A 19,656-nucleotide genomic window follows, 5' to 3' on the forward strand; every position below is an offset into this window, starting at 1 on the left:
AGATACAACTTCTTGGATTCCTAAAAGGATTTTTTTTTCCCTTCCAAGTGTTAAGTTCTTACCACTTGAAAAAGCTGTTCTTGCATATTTTTTAATTCAGAATAAAAATGGATTATATTATTGGCTAGACCTGCTCCATAATTCAGTATGTAGAAATAAATAGGAGGATGCCCAGTTTTTGAACTGAGCAAGAGGCAAGACAATGTCCCCAGAAAGCAAAGTACCTTGAATAGTCAGATTGGAACAGAGGGATTCAGCATCTGAGGATGGTCTCTTGAATAAGGAGCAGATCCTACATCATAGCAGCCATTGTGAGTGTGAATACTGGGGAATCCATCCTTCTCCCAGAGTGAGAGGGAAGCAGACCCTGCTCACCTGTTAACAGGAACCAAATGCACCATGCCCAGGTCGATGCATCTCTCTTGAGCATGGCTGTAATGGCTTGCTAGGGCATTCGTTTTGCTTCTGCTTGATTTGACATAGCAGGCAGAACAGAAAAAATGAGTAAACAGAAGCTCAAATTAGAACCAGCGTTTCTGTGTCATGACTTTTGTGACCTGGACAAAACAATCACTTTCAGTGGGGTTCAGTACTCATAGCTCTTTCTACCTAGTACAGCTTCATGCTACCGTAAAAGGGCTGCTGCCAGGCAACCACCCAGCAAACAAACAGAACAGCACTGTTCTGCCTCAGACACTTCATGCTTGTGAAAGCTCCAGGTCTCCATCAATGCTTTTGCACAAACACTACCCAAACACACTACTGCAATACAGCAATCTTCCAGCTGTGTCTCTGAAGATGCAAACCAGCAAATTAATATGAAGAAGGCCAAAACCACCTAAACAACTTTGACTGGAGCAAAGTTAAAGGGCACTTAAAAAAACATTCTCTCTTTCTATATGAGAAGTAGGAATAACATCCTCTATGCTTTCCTCTAAAGAGCTATGAGAAGTCCACTTTTAGCTGTCAGTAGTAGTTTGGATTGTGTTTTGCAATGAGTTGTGAAACAAACCATTGGAGAGAGAAGCAAATACTCAGCATCACTTGCTCTCCTTCCATTTCTTCACCTCTAGCTACACCCTCATCAATTGGGACAGAAAGGCAGGAACAGCAACTGCAAAGCACTCAAACAAGGCATACCATAGGGAAACAACAGGGAATGCTTAGGAGACAAAGACAGGTTGTCAAGACTGGTCTGAACTGGGTTACAAGGTGATTGGCATGAAGGCCAAATGTACACCCATCACCAAAATACATGGTCTGCAATGGCTTTGTTGCTTAGCTGAGCTAGCCCAAGTCAAATACTTTGACTTCTGTAGTTTTCTTTTGAAATACAAATGAGCATCTGGGCTTGGACAATGGCCCTGTGCACTCCGTCAGAGGAGACAAATTGAATCTTCATTGTCTTGGTTGTTCTGGCAGTAGAAAAGGACTTCAAAATCTCTGTTACTGTTACTTCTTGTAACTAGGGACTAGGGGAGCGTCAAGACCAAACAACCAGGACCTCCCATCCTAAGACATTTAGATTTAGTTTTGTTAGTAGATTTTTCTATTAAAATACACACTCTGACATACCTTCCAGTATCCTAATTTTCTAAATAACTCCAGTAGGGAACTATGGATGATAGTTAATTACTTCCAATCTACATAACAGCTTATGGTGAGTAAAGGAAGTGAACTTCTCATATCTGTGCTGGGCACACAGTAGTAAGGTGGTTTTTGAGCTGATTCAACTTGGTAATGAAACAAACAGTCCAGCTTGTTATATCTTGCCTCTCAGAAAGCCAAGTGATGTAAGTGGCAACAGACCAATCCCTTTCCCACCAGACCCTTTCTGATTTCTGAAGTCTCACCAGGAGTATGCCTCAAAATCCCCAAAAACCTGCAATTCCAGATAACCTCCTCCCTTTACTGTTGACTTTGGGATTGTGACAAAAGCAAGACAAAATACTTTCCCAACTGAAAAGTGAATTTGCATTACAAGACTGCTCATTGTCGTGAACACATGCTAGTGATGGAAAAAGTCCCAGCATTTAGAGAGGATGAAGCAATGAAATCAAAGTAAATTAATATCATGAAATGTTTAAAGATAGAACAAAAATAGAAACACCAATTACTTTTGTTTGTACTTCTAAATTTCTTTCCTCCCTGAGGAATTTTGATACTTTCCATTTACATAAAAATTGAGACCATAACAGTACTACTTACAAAATGATGGCCACTAGGGCTGTGAAACAAAAGAAAGATCAAGCTCTGTGTGCCTTTTAAAACAGCCAAAGTTTCAGTGCTCCCAAGATGTAACAAGTTAAAGATAACAGCTGTGGGATGCATTCAGGAGGGTGCTGTGGTGAAAAGCTGCATACAAAACCCCTCCGGAGCTCTGGGTCTCTGCAGTCAGTTCATGATAGACAGACACACAGCTGACTCCAGTGGAACTGCTTTTATGGCTTAGAAGCAAAGTGTCTGATTTACACCAGTGAAATTCAGGAGTTATTCTGCCAAAGTAAATTACGTGAAGTGACAACTATGCTCTGCAACTGTAAAGAAATAACAGAGACTAGAGGGTAGTTGAATCAAAGCTGATGAGTCAGATTCTAAATACTTGCATTAGACTGGATCTGTAGAGCAAAGACAGCAAGAAGATCTGACAGTGATGAATGACCACAAAATAAAATGTGATCAATAACATGCACTAGGTACATGCCTTTGCCAAGAAATTCCTAAGGGTGAGGAAGATAAAGAATTGTGAAATTGTCTACACTCAGAGGTCTACATTCCCTGCCACTCCAGATTTACAGCAGTCTTCTGCTCTGTTAGAAGGTCAGTGCAGGGTATTTTTTACACCATGCCATGTGTAAGCCCTATTCACTCTTTCTTTTCAGACACAAATGACTACTCAAAGCGCAGGAGACTGACTAGCCTGCGCTATGCCTTCCTCACAGTGCTCAGGAGCTGTCTACACACAGGAGAAGAAGAGAGCCATTCTTTCTTTTCTACTGAAGTGCACTGGTTTGATAGGAATATCTCTCATTTTCTCTTAAAGAAATCCAAACCAATAAGATGATTCAAAGTTGAACAATGGAAGCCTCTCTCACAGTTACTCTTTTCCTATATTACATGTTCTGAATAATAACTTATGCAACAGACATTTCATAGAAGCATAGAATCAACCAGGTTGGAAGAGACCTCCAAGATCATCCAGTCCAACCTAGCACCCAGCCCTGTCCAATCAACCAGACCATGGCACTAAGTGCCTCATCCAGACTTTTCTTGAACACCTCCAGGGACGGTGACTCCACCACCTCCCTGGGCAGCCCATTCCAATGGGAAATCACTCTCTCTGTGAATAACTTCCTCCTAGCATTCAGCCTAGACCTCCTCTGGCACAACTTGAGACTGCGTCCCCTTGTTCTGTTGCTGGTTGCCTGGGAGAAGAGGCCAACCCCCACTTGGCTACAGCCTTCCTTCAGGTAGTTGTAGACAGCAATGAGATCACCCCTGAGCCTCCTCTTCTCCAGGCTAAACAACCCCAGCCCCTTCACTATTTTATCTCCATTGTTACTTATTTTTATTGTGTTCTGGCAACACTTCAGCATGTTTTGGTCTCATCTGCTTTTCTTAAGATCTTGGGAGTTTTGTTGGAAAGAGAGGCACCACAGCAAACCAGAGCATTCTCTTAAATCAAGCAGGATGCGCAAGCCCTTGTTTGTCTGCTCTGAAACTGCCAGATCTTGAAGCTTGCTCCTTAGCAGCATGTCTAAACATGACTGTTCAAATTCCCAGCACACATGGAAGCTCTCAGCTTAGCTTTTTGAAAGCACAGGTGATTTTTCAAAGTGCTTGTTTATCCACTCTGGAATCTCAGAGCCATAAACTCTGCAGAACTAATTCTGCCAGAGCTTTGCAAGTTTTCTACACTTACAAGGACTTTGGAAAAGGTTAAAAATGTCTTTTATGAATTGTGATGCTTAGGGCCATTCTGGGTTTGGTGACCTACAGTTCTGGAATTCTAGTTTGAAAAAGCTGTAGTAAAATAAGTTAATCTCTTTGCTGCTCTGACAAGTCAGAAAACCTTAGGAGGACACTGTATACTTTACTGAAATAACCTATACCCAAAGGGGAAAGAGCTGAACTGGAAGCCAGAAAGTCAGGTGCTGTGGCTACACACTAATCCAGAATACAGCCAAGCCTGCTTTCTCTGCTTTACACATAAATCAACTTCTAGGTCACACAAAACCTCACCAAATAGGCCTAAGTATTCATATCTAACAGGAAGTGAAGAAAAATGGAAATTCAGAGCTTCATCCCATCTTTATCATTAGCTCTCCATCTCAACCATGCAGAAAAAGCTGCTCTCAGAGTAAATACAAAATTGCTTATTTGCCTCTTCTACCAATATCCACTTTTCCCTTCCACACTCATTCACAGCTCTGGTCCCCACCATGCTGACAATGTCCAGCAAGGTCTCTCCATAGAGATTTGCCTTTTCCCATTTTCTGGTTTTGCAAAGTAGTTTGTTTAACTCAGTGAGAGTATTTCCTAGAAGAGCAGGTTATAAAACCGAAAGCCATTATCCATCTGTCTCCAATGAAACAGACATTTTTAATTTGTGTCATCGTTTCAACTACTAATATCACAATCCAGCAAGTCTGAGGCCTGAGACATCTGGAGAAAATACAGTCTGTCACAGCAGGATACTGCCAAAGAGATTGAAAAGATCTGAATATGTCTGTGCTGCTTCTGGAGTTATTGCACTGCCTAGGAAATAAAAATCCAATAAACCTTAAAATAAAAATAACATAAACCCAAATAAAATCAAATCCCAGCAGAATAGAAGCTCCTGCATTATGCCTGTGCATCCAGAACAAACTCAACATCAGCCCTGTCTGAACACAGCTTCTCCAAACCAACTCTGACTGCCACGCACTTGAAGCTCATGTCTTGTGAAGATAGTTAACAAGTAACATGGACTGTCTGAAGCACTGGAAAGGGAGTAATTCTGATTTTATGCTTTATCTAAAGAGTTCCCAGGCCTCTTAGGTCTCTGCAGTAGGTGATCACAGGATGTTAGGGGTTGGAAGGGACCTCCAGAAAGCAAGTCTAAACTCTGCCAGAGCAGGACCATAATCTAGTGCAGGTTACTCAGGAACACATCCAGACATGTCTTGAAAGTCTCCAGAGAAGGAAACTCCTAAACCTCTGGGGAGCCTGTTCCTCTGTGACCCTTACACTAATGAAGTTCTTCGTCATGTTGAGGTGGAACTTCTGTGCCGTAGTTTATGCCCTTTGCCCCTTGTCCTATCACAGGGCGAAACTGAGAAGAATTTGTCCCTTCCCTCTTGACCCTCATCCTCAGACATTTACAAACATTTATTAGACACCCTCTAAGTCTTCTCTTCACCAGACCAAAAAGCCTCAGGTCCCTCAGTCTCTCTATGCCATCTTGTTATCGACTCAACTGCCCAAGCACAATTCAACTTTCAGCAAACTTCTCCAAGGTAAGCAAAAAGCCAAAGCAATGTTGTAAAATCAGGTTACACAACGCTAAGAAAGCTTCTTTGTCCTCTGAAGGGCACATTTTCAGGTGTTTCTATAGTGTGAATGAAGCAATCTGTCAGCTTTTAGATTGTTAATGTATGACTCTTAGAATGGTAATACTAGAATAAAGTGTTCGTCAGCTTTAGCTTCATTTCGTAAGTTTCACCATCTCTACTTTGTCCCTTAGAAAAGCAGATTTCCACCTGCCTAGATGTCCAGAGACATCTGCACTTCAAACTTGGGCCTTTTTTTCCAACATAACAAATAGTATTACCTTCCTTTAAGACCTTCCCAGTCTCTCCACTATGCAATTGCACCCCAACTGCCCTCTGTGTCTCACTGGTTTTCTTGACAGTCATTGCTACCCTTGAAGATGTCTTTACTGAGCAGAAGGCTGGTGGTGAGTTTTTGCCTACAAGCAGAAAGGCCACCTGCCACAAAACTGGTTACAAAAACAGACACTGAAGGGTGCAGTACTGCAGCACTTCACTCTTTTCACTTCTGCTTTACTTAGTGTCCTCCCCTTTCGTACCTCTGACAAGCATACAACTACAGGTTACTGCATCTGCTTCAGCATACCAATCCCAGACTTACTCAGAAGCTCTTCCCTCCTGGAAAGGCACAGAATGGAGTTGGAAAAGTCCTGCTCAGCCCTGCATGCCCTGTCGCAGCCTCCATGCCTGCTGAATGCTGCCTGCTTCACTTTCAGACAACAAATGACACAGAGCCTGAGTGTGTTTGTCCAACCTCTGTCCCTTTGTATGCGTAAAGGGAGGAAACTGGCACTAATGTTTAACAAAACTAACAGCAGCAAAGCCTTTCTCTGCAACCTGACAGGCTGGCTTTGAAATGACAGGTGTGTGAGAAGTCTGGCAAGGGAGAAGCTTCCTCCTGGTTGATCATGGCTTGGGAAAAGTCTTGTTTTGCTTAGTCTTTTATTATGACATTGCAGAGAGCAACAGCTTACAACTCATTTCTGAGCCTCTAAACTGAGGTAATCCAGTTGGCAGTTGCTAAAGAAATCAGAGCTGTATCAGATACCAAACCACACACATGCAGACACAGTGAACAGGTCTGCCAGACTCAGCACCTATCTTGAAGCCCACATGGGTGACAGTGCTGTTGGATAGGAAAGGGAGAGGTTAAAAATCCACATTCAAACGCTTTCAAGTCTCTGCCAAAAGTTTCAAACAGACACAGGCTATCTGCCATCTGCCCTGTTCGCCTGTGTTGACATGCAGTGGTTTCCCAAATCAGCAGCAAGGGAAAGGGGTAGAGGTTTCACGTGAGAGCAGTCTGATTACTGGGCATTTGTTCAGTTGTCTGCACTGATAAGTCCCCTTTTGGCTTCAGCAGCTGCACAGACACACAGCTGCAGGGTTCCCTGGGCAAGCATGCTGCTGCTGCACAGAAGAAAGAGAGCTGGCTCAGCTGGAGTTACCTATGCTGCCAGAACAGGAGTAACCAACACTACCCATACCTGAATACCATTAATATCCCCCATACCAAGCCACAGATGCCTCCTGTACCAGCAGTCCACCTTCCTGCTACCATCAGCTGACAAAAGAGAAGCTGAGGTTTTGCTAGCAGGATTTGAAGCACAAAGCACTTCTGTGACACTGCCACTGCATCGAGCTCCATTTTCACAGTTACCTGGAAAAAGAAGACTTCTAACAAATCTGGATGCAAAATGGCCACACTCCAGGAATCCAAAATACCATTTCCATCTCTTAGGTGCTGCTAATTGCTTGTCAGAGGTGTCCTTGCTGTACAGCCACAACACTGTGGACAGCTCACACTGGAGGAGTTACCTTGCTTTGCAATCCTAACATTTTCATTCTGTCTGCTGACAGCAACATTAGAATAAACCAGACCAGCAGCTCCCCTGCAGAGAGCTCTCACTGACATCTCTCCTGACCAGCGTCTCCTGGGCACCATGGGTATTTTTACATGCATGTACTGTAATGGCACCTGTGTCTTGTATTTCAAATAGCTCCTATTTTTATGCTTGCAGGAAAACTCTTACAGTTCCATTTGCTTTTAAAGGCCATTTGTTGTTAATGTTCTTCATGTGCTAATGAGGGGGACAGTTGATGTGGAAACTGAATCAAGCACTTAAACTAATTCCCAGCTTCTGTACAGCATTACCTGGTGAATAATTGTTATGCTACTAAGAGGATGAAGTCTGTGAAAAGACCACGAGGGTGCTAGTTGATGCACACCAGGCTTTGGCTTTGTGGACAAGTTTCTTTTCTGGTCAGGAAAGAAAAAGTGAAAAAAATTTTCTGCTTATCTTTATTTCATTATGTTCAGCTCTTCCTTGCAATCTTCTTCCTTCTACTGTGCATTCTTTTAATTTTCTGTTCTGCTTAAGTAGAAAACTTGTTTAGTAGAACTAAACAGTGCAGGAAACTACTAAGAGGACACAGCCTCTTTTATGTCTAAACCACTGATTCAAATCCAGACTGATTAAGACACAGAATGGAAATTGTTCTCCCATACTGGTAGCTTTTCAGCAGCTCAAGTGCAAAGCAATGAGGATCTTAAACAAGCTCCTAATGGATAGATACTCACAGTACACGAAAGCATCATTAGTAATGCTCATGACTTGTGTCTTTGTTGGTCTTCTCAATGAGACTGCCAGCAACTTTCTGTCCAGAAGGCAATAGATTTTCATTCCTAAGAACGACTCCCTCCAGAAAAAGAAATATTTGCATTGTGATGTAAAAAATATGTTTTGCACATAACTACTATGTTATATCCCCTGTGGGCTTGCCTTATCACCATCCAAAAAAAAAAAAAAATGAATCCACTCCTGCTCTGATTCTCTGATGCTGCACTGATGGAGAGTCCTGCACATGTTTTAGCACGTATCTCACTCTTTGCTTCTACTCACTACATTTCAGAGCAGGAGCAGCACCAGAAAGACATCAGAAACATTTTCAAAACCACATTGCTGTAATAATATTCTGCAAAATATGTAACAGTTTCCTCCAGGCATTAGTCCTACTGAGTATGCTAACATAAATATAGTGATTAAACAAAGACAGCAGCACTGGTCTCAGTAGTCATTGCACTGGAACAGAACAAAGTTGGCATTAAAATACTTTTAGACTAACCTGTGATCTACAACTCTCTGCTTTTTATAAGACTTGTTAGTTTACATTTTCTACTTAGTTTCCAGTGGTTTTAGCTTCCTTAATAGGAAATGATGCTTTCAATGATGGTGTCTGATTTGATGAATGTAAAAGGATGAAGCATTCAAAGAGCCATTAGAACGAAATTATAATGGGAAGTGATTTATCAGGCTGCATTTCTGCAGCCTCCAAGTCACAATAAAGCAAACTTGGTCTGAAGCTGTGTAAGGCAAAATGTAATCAAAATTTTAGTTGTGCTGTGGGCTTTTTTTTCTCTTTAAAAACTGAGGAAATGCGAGGGATATGATAACAACTTCTGTTTAAGAAAGTTATTTGCTTGACTGACAAGTACATAGTAAGTAATGATTTTTCATGAACAGACATCTAAACTTAAAGTGAGACAAAACAGCTAATAACAGAAATAGAACAGTAAAATTCCCTGCCCCCCACCATCAACTGTTTGAGGAAGCCCAAAAGCTGTAACCTAAAGTCCATCTCTTCAGTTTTATCTCTTGGTCTAACTAGAAGCTGTTACCTCCTCTTAAAAACCACTCTTATGTCACTAGCCCTCTGTGCTTACAAGCAGATTTCTGCAACTCTGCTAAAGAGATCTCAAGAGATTCCAGCATTCCCTCCGATCCACTGCCCTGAGAGCACTGCCAAGCAGAGCAAGGGAAGAGAACATCATGCCTCAGATCATCAGACAGCAGCACCCCACCTGTGCCACTTACCCAGATAAAGAACAGCAACAAAGTCAAAGCCTGTATTCAAGCTCTTCCCAGTTTCAGAGTCATTTGAATCAGCACTTTTACTTGCTCCCACTGCTGATGCTTCTGTTCCTTTTGACAGTGGGTGCCCTCCCACCTCCCACAAGTTAGTTCAGAGTTTTGCTGCCAAAGCTGTATGTCCTAAACACACCTCCAACCTGTGCTAGTTTGAAGCTAGCTAGAATGGTTTGGTGAGAACTAGATTACAGGCTGTGGAAGGAAAACAATGGTGATGTCTACTTCCCTCAGAGGCTTGCTGAGATGTATAAGAACAAGAATCAAAACATAAAGCACTACTGCTGCTGGGGAGCTCCGAGCTGCATCTCTCTCTCTAGCCTCTCTGCCATTTCTCTGATTAATCCACTTGGCTTCCTAACCCCCTGGCCAAACCTCCACTGTTCCTTGGGACTGGGGTAAGGTTGAGAGGGGTAGGGGGAAGGTGGAAGAATGGTTGGGAGCCCCTCCTGGGGACTCAGGTTTCTGGGAGGGCTGTTGTGTTTCTGTATTACCTTTTACCTTGTCTATTTCTGTCTGTAACTGTATATACTGTAAATATCTGCTTGTATATTGTGCTAGCTGTAAATATAAGCTTCATTCAATTTCCAGAGCCGGCTGAGTCTAGTCTGGGTGATTTCCAAAGGGGGGGGGGGGGAACACCAAAACCATCACACAACCTCACAGGGTAAATAGCAGCTTTTATCCTTTTGTGAACCAAATGGAATCCTGCACTGCTGGGAGCAGAACTACTGAAAATTTGTCAGCTGCACAGCTCGAGCTGTTTTTGTTTTTAAGGGAGCACATGGATTTCACATCAGTTATTCAATTTTCAAGGTTGTTTGACTGAAGTTTATTTGTATTGCTTCTAAATCTCAATATTAAAAAAAAATCCCAAACAAACAGTGTCTCATCATGGCTCAAACCACTTCACATACTGCTTATTCTGAGCAGAATTTTATTGAACTCTTCCTGCTCTCAAGCTCACTGTGAAAATATGAAACCTCAATTCTTTTATAAAGTAGCAAACATCTTCCATGAGGTTTCTTTCACAAATTCACAAAGAACTTAAGAGATTCTCCCTAGTATTGCTGAGCAGTAGGCAAATGCTTTTGGCAGGAAAACACATCTCAGCAGTTCAGCGAGGGCACTGCTTGCCTCAAGCCAGGTTTGGCTGCCAGCAGCTTTCCCACAGCTGAGGCGAGCAGTCTGGCCTGGCCTCATCTGCCTCAGGGGGAAGGCAGCTGGCAGAGGCAGGGACAAGTCCAGAGTGCAGGAGCTGAACTCACACCAATGGACTTTGGGTGCTCTAAGGAAGTCCCTGAGGACTGCTCAGACTGGGGAAAATGGGAGCTGTTCTAGTCTAGACTACCCCACAATGGATGGAGCAGAAGAAGTTCTTATTTTCAAACGTGTAAAAAGAAGGCTTGGCTCCCTGCTTCAGTCATATGCAGCTCACGCTCTCTCATAAGCTGGGCTCACTCCTCCCTGCCAGACTCTCTTGAAAACAACAACTTTTACATCCAAACATGCATGAAATGGCAACCATTGACCTGCCAAACCACATACAAATCTCCTTGAAGGTGTGCAAAACCACCAACCACTTGTAGACCCACTCCCCTAGTAAAACACTTGCAGTGAACTTGATATTTGTTCACTGTAAAGGGTACACAAATATGCTTAAGATTTCAAAAGCTAAGTCTTGATTTGTGAAGCCCAAAGCACTCATGTGCTGGTTTGGAAGAAACTAGAAGACAACCACCCTGCCTTGCTTTTCAAGAAGCTGAGAATAACTGTAATGACATCGTTGTGAGACTTCTTGTAAATCACACGTATCGCTTTCAGCTACCCATGAGGTGCTTTCCTAACCTCCTGTTCCTTGGCATTCACCTCAGTGACTCACAAGGAAGGATTAAAGCTCTCTCCTTGAAGATCACCAAAAGCCAGGTCTCATTTCAGAAGTACATGACAATCCTTCTGTAAACCCTCCAATGCTTGCTCCCTATAAATGACTCCTCTCTCTTCCAGACAATATCAGAATGGCCCCACTGGCTAGGACCAAAAAGCGCTCCTAGTTCTGGATGATGCAGTGCTGTTAGCTAGCTTAACAACAGTCTGGTGACTTCAATTTTGCTTCTGTGGCTAAAAGCCTTTGACAAATTTTTCTTCCATTAATTTGTCTGCTTGCAACATCTTCTGTACATACATATATATACCATATGTAGAGCAGTTAAGTTCCACAATTTAAACAAATGCTGCTTAGAAGTATCTCATTTTCAACTCATCTTCACTTTGTCATCTTCTAGTTTCATTTCTGAAGTGTAAAAATACATTTTCCCTGTTTACTTTTGTCATAGGGAAGTAGCAATGGCTTGACAGAAATATACCAGAAACAAACCTTTTCCCATACCTCTGTTACTCCATTCTCTACCAAAACCCCCAAAACTTCTCTCAGCCCAGCAAAGCTCTCTGTGTCTTAGAACAGAAGTCACTCACCTTTGAAAGGATTTTGTTCCAAACACAGACAAACCTTTCTCAGAATCTACAAAGCCTGCAGTTCACCACTTACCTCTCCAGAGTGTCCTGAGGCACTTTACTCCCTCCAGCTCTGCTGTTGACACTGGCATTCTTGTTGGCAGTCATGGTCATTTCTGCTTTCTAGAAATGTGGATATCTGCAAGAAGAAAAGTGAATTAAGCTTCCTCAGCCCAGATGACTGCAAGACTATGTGCTGTGCAGAACTCTGGGCTGCTTTTCATTCTAGAAAATGCCATTGGTCTGGTTATGATCCAAAAAAACCTAAACCCCATCTCTCTACTGCAGCTCTTTCACATCCACAGCCACATTTATCAGAGCTGAGTGCTACAAAGGGAAATATCCTATGGCAATTAGGTGTATATGTCATGTTCTGGCATGTCTGATGAACAGAACTGGATGATACCAGGTTCACAAAATGTCAAAGGTCTGGTGTGGTTCTTCCATCCATCAGAATACATTGACTACACAGTAACTGCACTGTGTGGTTCCTGCAGATACCATGGCTGTGACTGGCACTTTGGCCACACAGAAGTTGTTCAGGGAATGATGAAACTTTTCTCAATTTTTAAGTGCAGCTCTAGTGTGGAGATATTTTCTAGTACTGAAACATATTCTATAGCAAATACACTGAATATCATTTTTAAGTGTGCTTTTGATATGAAAATATCTACAAATGATGTTCTCTACTGGTCCAAGTATTCTTCAAGTAAAACTATCTTAGGACCCTTAACACCCTGGGTAATATAAAGAACCATTACTGATTCCTAGTTATTTCTCAGTAATCTGATAATGACCCAAAGGCTGTAAAATTCCATTTCAGCCACGGCAAAACCCCTGTGTATCCAGCTAAGCACCTGAAAGATGGGCCTTAGTTCTGTAACATTGCTGCACAGTGGTAAAGAAGCAGCCCAGTAGCACAATTTATTTTGTCATCATTCCATTATCTTGGCATGAAAGTCATGCTGGGACTGAAGGCATAATACAACGATAAGGATATAGGCTAGGACATAATCTAAAGGATGCAAAATGTTGACCTCTGACATGGTGCCCCTTTGTTGATTATATCCCATGTTTCCCTGGGGTAGAGTGCAACTCTTAGTGGCAATTTCCTCTGTCACTGCAATCACTTGAGAAGTATTTTGCAAGGAGAGAGAAATGTATTTTCATGTCATGATAAGATTTCTAAAATGCCAGCAGAGTCCCCTGTGGGAGAAATGGAACAGTACTTCTTCCACTTCCTTTACAGGAGTTATTCATCACAGATTCCGTGGCAGTGCTGGCATGTGCTCTGGTGGTTTCTGAGACTCTCGTTAGTTTATAGGCTAAATTATCTACCATTGTTTGCAGCACTGCCACCCAGGATCTGACCAGAACTAATCATCTTTATGACCATTAATGGCACAGCTAACATAAAAATAAGAAGTATTACAAAACATCTTGTTTACTCAAACCCATAGTAAAGCCAGACTGCCCGAGAAGGGTAATGTGATACTGAAAAGCAATCCGGGTACTGACAGCAGACAAAAATCTTTGTACTGAAAGACACATCATGGTGAAGAGGACATTCTCTAAAACACTTTATTCCAAACAGTTCTGCCACAAACAAGGTCAGAACACCTCCCGCAGACTGCAGCTCCAGAGGCACAGTTAGTCCTGCTAATCACATCCCAGGTCTACTTGTCCTCCCATTTCCTTGTGTGCATCAATCTTCCCAGATTAAGTGTAGAATTTGTTTCTCTGTAACTTTTTTTTTTCTACACTGAAGCTCCCGAAATTCCTGCAGTGTCTTGTTGCTATTGTTAGTGCTACATTATCAAGATAACAGGACTGTAAAAGAACTGCCTGTTCCGACTGAACAGGGCTCACATGGGACAAGGAGGAAACCCGCTGATGCTGGCCAAGCTTTCTAGGACTGCACATTCCACAGGGAGCCAGCAGCTTTTTTAATGTTTTCCATTCACCAGTTCAATACTTCGACTGTCTAAATCACTAACTAGCAATTAAGTCAAGAAAAATAAGAGATATAAACGTGGCATAAAGTTAACAACTGCTATCATGCATTACATCTGTTTCCCAAGATTTGCTTCTACATTCGATACCAAAATAAGCTGAAGGGCTGACCCAATAGATGGCATACTGACTTGGCACGTGATAAAAACACATAGGTAAGAACACAAAAGCACACTAAGAGTCTACTTTTCCTGCTCCCATGATCCCACAGAAAACAACAGTGTGTACACTTGTGCATGAAACTTGGGTAAAAATCATTGTGGTCAGTATTTTTTGGCAGGGGTTAAAATTCACTTTTCAGAGACATCTTACATGTGAAATAGGCCAAACTCGCTTGCTTTCAGCAAGAGAGAAGCTGAACTCAAAAAGACAATTTTGCAAGACATGTCAAATGTCGTGGCATCAATATTTCTTCCCATGCAGTCGAGACTCTGGTGTCTATGTCCATGTCAACTGACTTACTTATGAATTTTTTTCTTTACTGCTTATTCTGCATGAATACTTTTACTGCAGGTGAGACTGGTGTCATTCCAGCATATGCAGAGGAACTCCAAGTAACTTAAACATGGCAGAAAAGCAGACAATCAGCAATTTACAGAAGTGCATTGAAGGGCTCAATAGCAGAAAAACAAAACCAAACCAACCAACCAAGAAAACCAGCCCCAAACCAAAACTGGAGACAGAAGAAACTAAGCTACATTTTATGGCTGTGTATCTTGTTTTTTCTTTCGGAGCCTTTGAATGGGTCTGACAGGACTACAAGTTGATATGAATCACTGTGTCACATCCTTTGGGCTTGTGAGAGTTTTCTCCATTGCAGCATTTGCAAACTGTTCTTCACAAAGCAATGAAATCTACATCTCTCAAGTATCATGACATACTGTCAAGAACAAGTCCAAACCCAGTCAATCCACAGAGATTTCACGTTGCCCAGTTACCCAGCTAACTGCACTTAGCCTCAAATAGTCAGGAAAGCCACTTCTGGTTTCCTTTTGCTGTACCTGAGTGTCAGTCACAATCTGTCAAGTCCTCTCGGCATACCCTATAATAAACATCATCAACGCTGATCTGCTGAAAGCCCTCAGTAATCACCGAGTAAAAGCTCAATACAAAATAATTGTCGGGGTATGTATTTCAGCCTTTGCGACACCAACATCTCCCTGATGAGCAGCCACCACTCTCAGAACAGTCTACCCTCAGATTGTGCCCAATATATATCGAAGTTCCTTGGTATTAGTCTTCCTCTGTCCCCCCCCCTTCATCCTCAGGAAACGCCTGTTCAAGCTTCTGGGTCTCACCTGTTCCTGTTGCTTATTTCCCAGCGGCAGTCCTCTAACTGCAGCATCACCATCATTTGCACAACAATTAATTGCTTCTTGTGACACAAATACCCAGACTACAGTTTTGCTAAGGGATGGGAGCAGATTAGCTTTAAGGAACAGAGATTCTTTTTCCAGTAATATTTTTTCCATCACAAAGAGTATGAGAACAAAGAAACGGTTCTTTGGTGTTCCTACAGGGTGTGACCAGTCCCTAAAGCCATCATAATACAATACAAAGAACAGGCCACTGCTTAGTGCAGACTGCCTGGGAGCACAGGCTGCAGCTGAGACACAAAGTGAACAAACCAAGCAGAAAGTCTTTGTAAAATGGAATTCCCTGTTGAGCTGACACTGATGTCTGAACTTTCTTCACCCCACGACTGACTGACAGTCTGCCAGACTGCTAAAACACATCCTGACTTTCAAACTATGGCAGGCCTTGATTCCTTAAAGCATCATGTGAAGCAAAACATGGGTCACAGCTATAACACAGAGCTAGCTGCTGTCCCCAGCGTTGCTAACACCTCTCTCCCTTCCCACCAGACACAGGTGGCTCCCACTCAGAGAACCACCAGAGTGCAAACTCAATTTGAATAGCAGTTATATGCCTTGTACAAGTGATAGGAGAAATGGGGATCTTGATGCAGCTGTATATGGAGAGGGATTCAGTCCTTTTTGTGCCATATATTTCTTATGAGTCACTCGGTAAATGGTTTCAGCTGAGCTGAGCTATTTCCTGACTGCTTCTGTCTGTGGACATCTTTTCTACAAGCAAGCTGTGCTAGTCAGGAATGTCTGAAGCACACTCAGCCAAACAGAAGGTGGCTTAACAAAATCTCTATTGTACTTTAAACCTGAGTTAGCTTTCCAGCGTAGACAAATTAACTTAATTTTCATTTCTCAGTTCTCACCCTATAAAGCAAAGTCAGAACTTCCCTGTACGCAGAGACTTTACAGCATCATGTATAGCCATACAAACTCTCATGCACACGTTCTTAGTACATGTTAAAGGTGTGCAAGACTTTCCAAATCACCTTGTGTAAGGACATGCTCAGGAACCAGAGTAGAACCAGTGAATTATCTCGGAGCAGGCAGTGACCTATAAATTAGTAACTCGTCTTCCCACTGCCAGCACAAACAGACCCTTGAGCTTATTTACCCTCATTTACCTGAGGGACAGCTGTGAAATTGACACTCTCAAAGCTTAAAAGCCCTTGAAATTGCCTTTCTTCTTGCAATGAAATGCAAATGGTGCCACTGAGAAAAGCATAGAGATGGGAGGGTTTAAATGTCCAGGTTGGCCACTGCATCTGGAGGCACTTTTTTCATCTATTTTCAGAAGCCCTTAAAACTTCTTTTACTATGTTCGCCTCACACTCCTTCAACAGAGCCCATCTTGAGAGCAGAAAGACACCAACCAAAGACCAGGATAGCCAGGGAGACACTTTTCTAGATAAGCAACTATGATGGACTGTCTCAATATGATGATATAAAAGCATCCTGAGAGCATGAAGAACTGGCTGGAGACCTCACAGATGTAAATAGAAAATATTAGCCAAAACTATCTTGGCTTGTGCAAAGAAATGAGAACAACCTTGGGTCTGTCTCTTTTGCTCCTGGCAGTTACCCAGGGAACCTGTAGAGAGGCATAGAGAAGATCTTCATTCCTCTGTACCCTAAGTACATCCAGAAGTGACCCTGGATGGGTCACAAAAGCAAATAGGGTGGCAGGGAAGACTGCTGTTTGGATTAGGGATGCAAAAAACCATTCAGGAGAGGTATCTGTTTACATTTAGAAATTGTGTTCTTGCACTTAAAGCAACATCTGCAGGATGCAGGAGCTCTGAGCTGTGTTTGAGCTCCTGACATGGATTTCTTTTGTAGTCTTAGGAAAGCTGCCTAGAGGCGAGATCCTCAAATTAAACGCCAGAGAGTAAACCTCATCGCCCACATTCTGGAACCTAGTCAAGTGGTCTGTTTTCCCAGAGCTGCTATTTTTCTTACTCTACTTCAGAAATCTATGGTTTGATCTCTCCAAAAATCACTGCCCTGCCAATGAACCAAGAGTAACTTCATGACTTAGCTCACACACAAGCAGTAAGCTCAGACATGTGGCTATCACTAGCAGTAACACAGAGCCAAGCCATTTCTCACCAGCTTTTGCAGCCACCAAAACCACCCTTTCCCATCTGCCATGGCTGCTGCCTTACTGCAAACATGTATGTCTCATGGTGATGAGCATCTGTACCTCTTTTGTGCACAGACGTTTTATCATTCAGATTATTTTCATAGTTATGAACCTCTTGCCTACTGCCTCACTCTTCTTCAAACTACATATTCTAAGCCAAAACAAACTAAATCAAGCCTCCTGTGCTCCCAGGACAATAAAGCACAGCACAGTGTGAGGAGGCTGACTGAGAGGGTATGCTCCATGCCCTGCTGCTATCTCAGACTACTGAATGGACAGCAAGAAGACACAGTGAGAAGCATGGCACCGGCAAAATGAGTGAACCTCAAGCTTTCTCCTGGCTGTGTCTCTGAAACAGATGAAGCACACTACAAAAGAAACAAGGAGGAGGGGTCCTCACACATTAGACACACATCAGAAGAATTTAAAGAGAGAGCAAAGGTGAGATGACAGATAGTTAACTCTGTCAGAAAAACGCAGGTGGGAAACCGGGAAGTTAAGAGCAGAGAACTGCAGAAGGAAAACATGGCAGGAAAAATGCCAGGAGGACAGAGAAATATACTCCCCTTCTTCCTCTCCACACTGCACTCTCTGTCCACTCCCATCTCCCTCATGTTCAGGGATGTTTTCTTTCCATAGCTGAAATTCTCCTCATGGAAAACTTCCCTCATTGAAAATTTCCCAAAGATACTTCAAGAAAAATGGATCTGCAATAATGTAGTAATCTGAAACTTGAAACTGAAAAGGACAAACTCCTGCTGTACTGCAAAATGTGTATGACTTCATGAGCATGGGAAGTGTCCAAACTCAAGGCAGATGCTCATTTGATACACAAGGTCAAACTCAAACCCAAACTCTAATTTTCATGTCCTTCATTCATGGGTAGAAGCCTCATCCCTGACACATATACAGCCCTGTAGTGACTATAGGAGACTAACAGTTCCCAGACTCCTGCAGTTTCTCTAGAGTTTCTCTCTCTAGGGGGAGAAAAAGAGGTGAGGGGAGAAAGGATGGAGAGAATATTGGCAGCTATACTAGAATCACAATAGCATAAACTAAGCAGAGCAAACTACTTCTTATCGCCTTTGTTAACACAAAACTGTAGTAGCTGTAGAAACTAAAAAGGGCATGGGGACAAAAAAGTTTGAGACTTTAAATCCCCAAAGAACACAAGTTTTCTAATATGGAGAAGTCAAGATTTATTGCACCAGCAGCTCCCCCAAGGCAGGGCTATAGTAGTGCACAATGGTTTAAATTAAAAGCACAAATCATTAACCGGTGCAGCTGGGCTTAGCAGCTGGCAGACAACATCATCTCTTCAGTGAGCCACAAATTCTGCAACATCTGAACTATCTCCTCTTGCTGTGTGATGTGCCCTTCAGCCTTGTTTCTGATGGCTTTACCTCATATCCTCTGTCAAGCTCTATGATAATGACTAATGCTGCTGCTCAACAGAGAAAACCAGGGGAAAGGCTCCTGTGCTCCAGTCCTGGTGCACGCAACCACAGCCCTTGCCAGCAGTCACACCGATATCCCTGCGGGCACTGCCTGAGGCACAGCACCCCACTTCACACTCAGCAAGCATCCCAGAGAGAAAAGTCTTTTAATCCCTGCTGCCTGTGCACATTTCCCTTCTCAAACACACACACTCACAAGCTCAGAGAGGGAAGGAATGTCTGGCACTTCTGCGGTGACTATCTGGCAGAAGCACTGCTCCATTTTTTGGCAACTGGACCAGGATCTTAGAACAATTACTTCAGTTCCTTATTCAAGCACTGGAGACAGAAGATCAAGTTACATCTCTCTCTGGCCATCAACACTAATTCAGTTTTCACTAAGTCAGCCTTGCTGGAATTTCACTCTTCCACACTAAAATAAAAAAGAAAGGCAAAGTGTGAATCAACACTGAAAAGCCATTAGAAGAAACACAAGGCATTTCAAGCACTGCCCTTCACTAATGTAAAAAACACCAACAAGATGCAATGGAGAAGCAGCTGCTTCTTCCTAGAATGGAGATTTTGAAAGATACAGTGATGGAGAACTGATCTATTGCAAAGGAAATGGTACCATGGTCCTCGGTTATATCCACCAGCTTTATAACGACTGTCAATGAGCTTTCATCCTCATTACTACAAGCCAGCTGGTGAATTTGTAGAGAGCAT

General features: G+C 42.6%; 1 protein-coding gene across 5 annotated transcripts in view; it reads right to left on the reverse strand.

Moving 5' to 3' along the window:
• Positions 1-19,656, reverse strand: part of DENND2B (DENN domain containing 2B) — a 128,191-nt gene that overhangs the window by 58,984 nt on the left and 49,551 nt on the right. For all 5 annotated transcript variants that reach the window (XM_064163686.1, XM_064163689.1, XM_064163687.1 and 2 more), the window contains one exon: positions 12,006-12,110. In XM_064163686.1, coding sequence (XP_064019756.1) covers positions 12,006-12,085 — 80 coding nt within the window. In that variant the 5' untranslated portion in view covers positions 12,086-12,110. The remainder of the gene's footprint in view (positions 1-12,005; positions 12,111-19,656) is intronic.

Source organism: Pogoniulus pusillus, chromosome 24, assembly GCF_015220805.1.
Source record: "Pogoniulus pusillus isolate bPogPus1 chromosome 24, bPogPus1.pri, whole genome shotgun sequence".
Taxonomy (NCBI): domain Eukaryota; kingdom Metazoa; phylum Chordata; class Aves; order Piciformes; family Lybiidae; genus Pogoniulus; species Pogoniulus pusillus.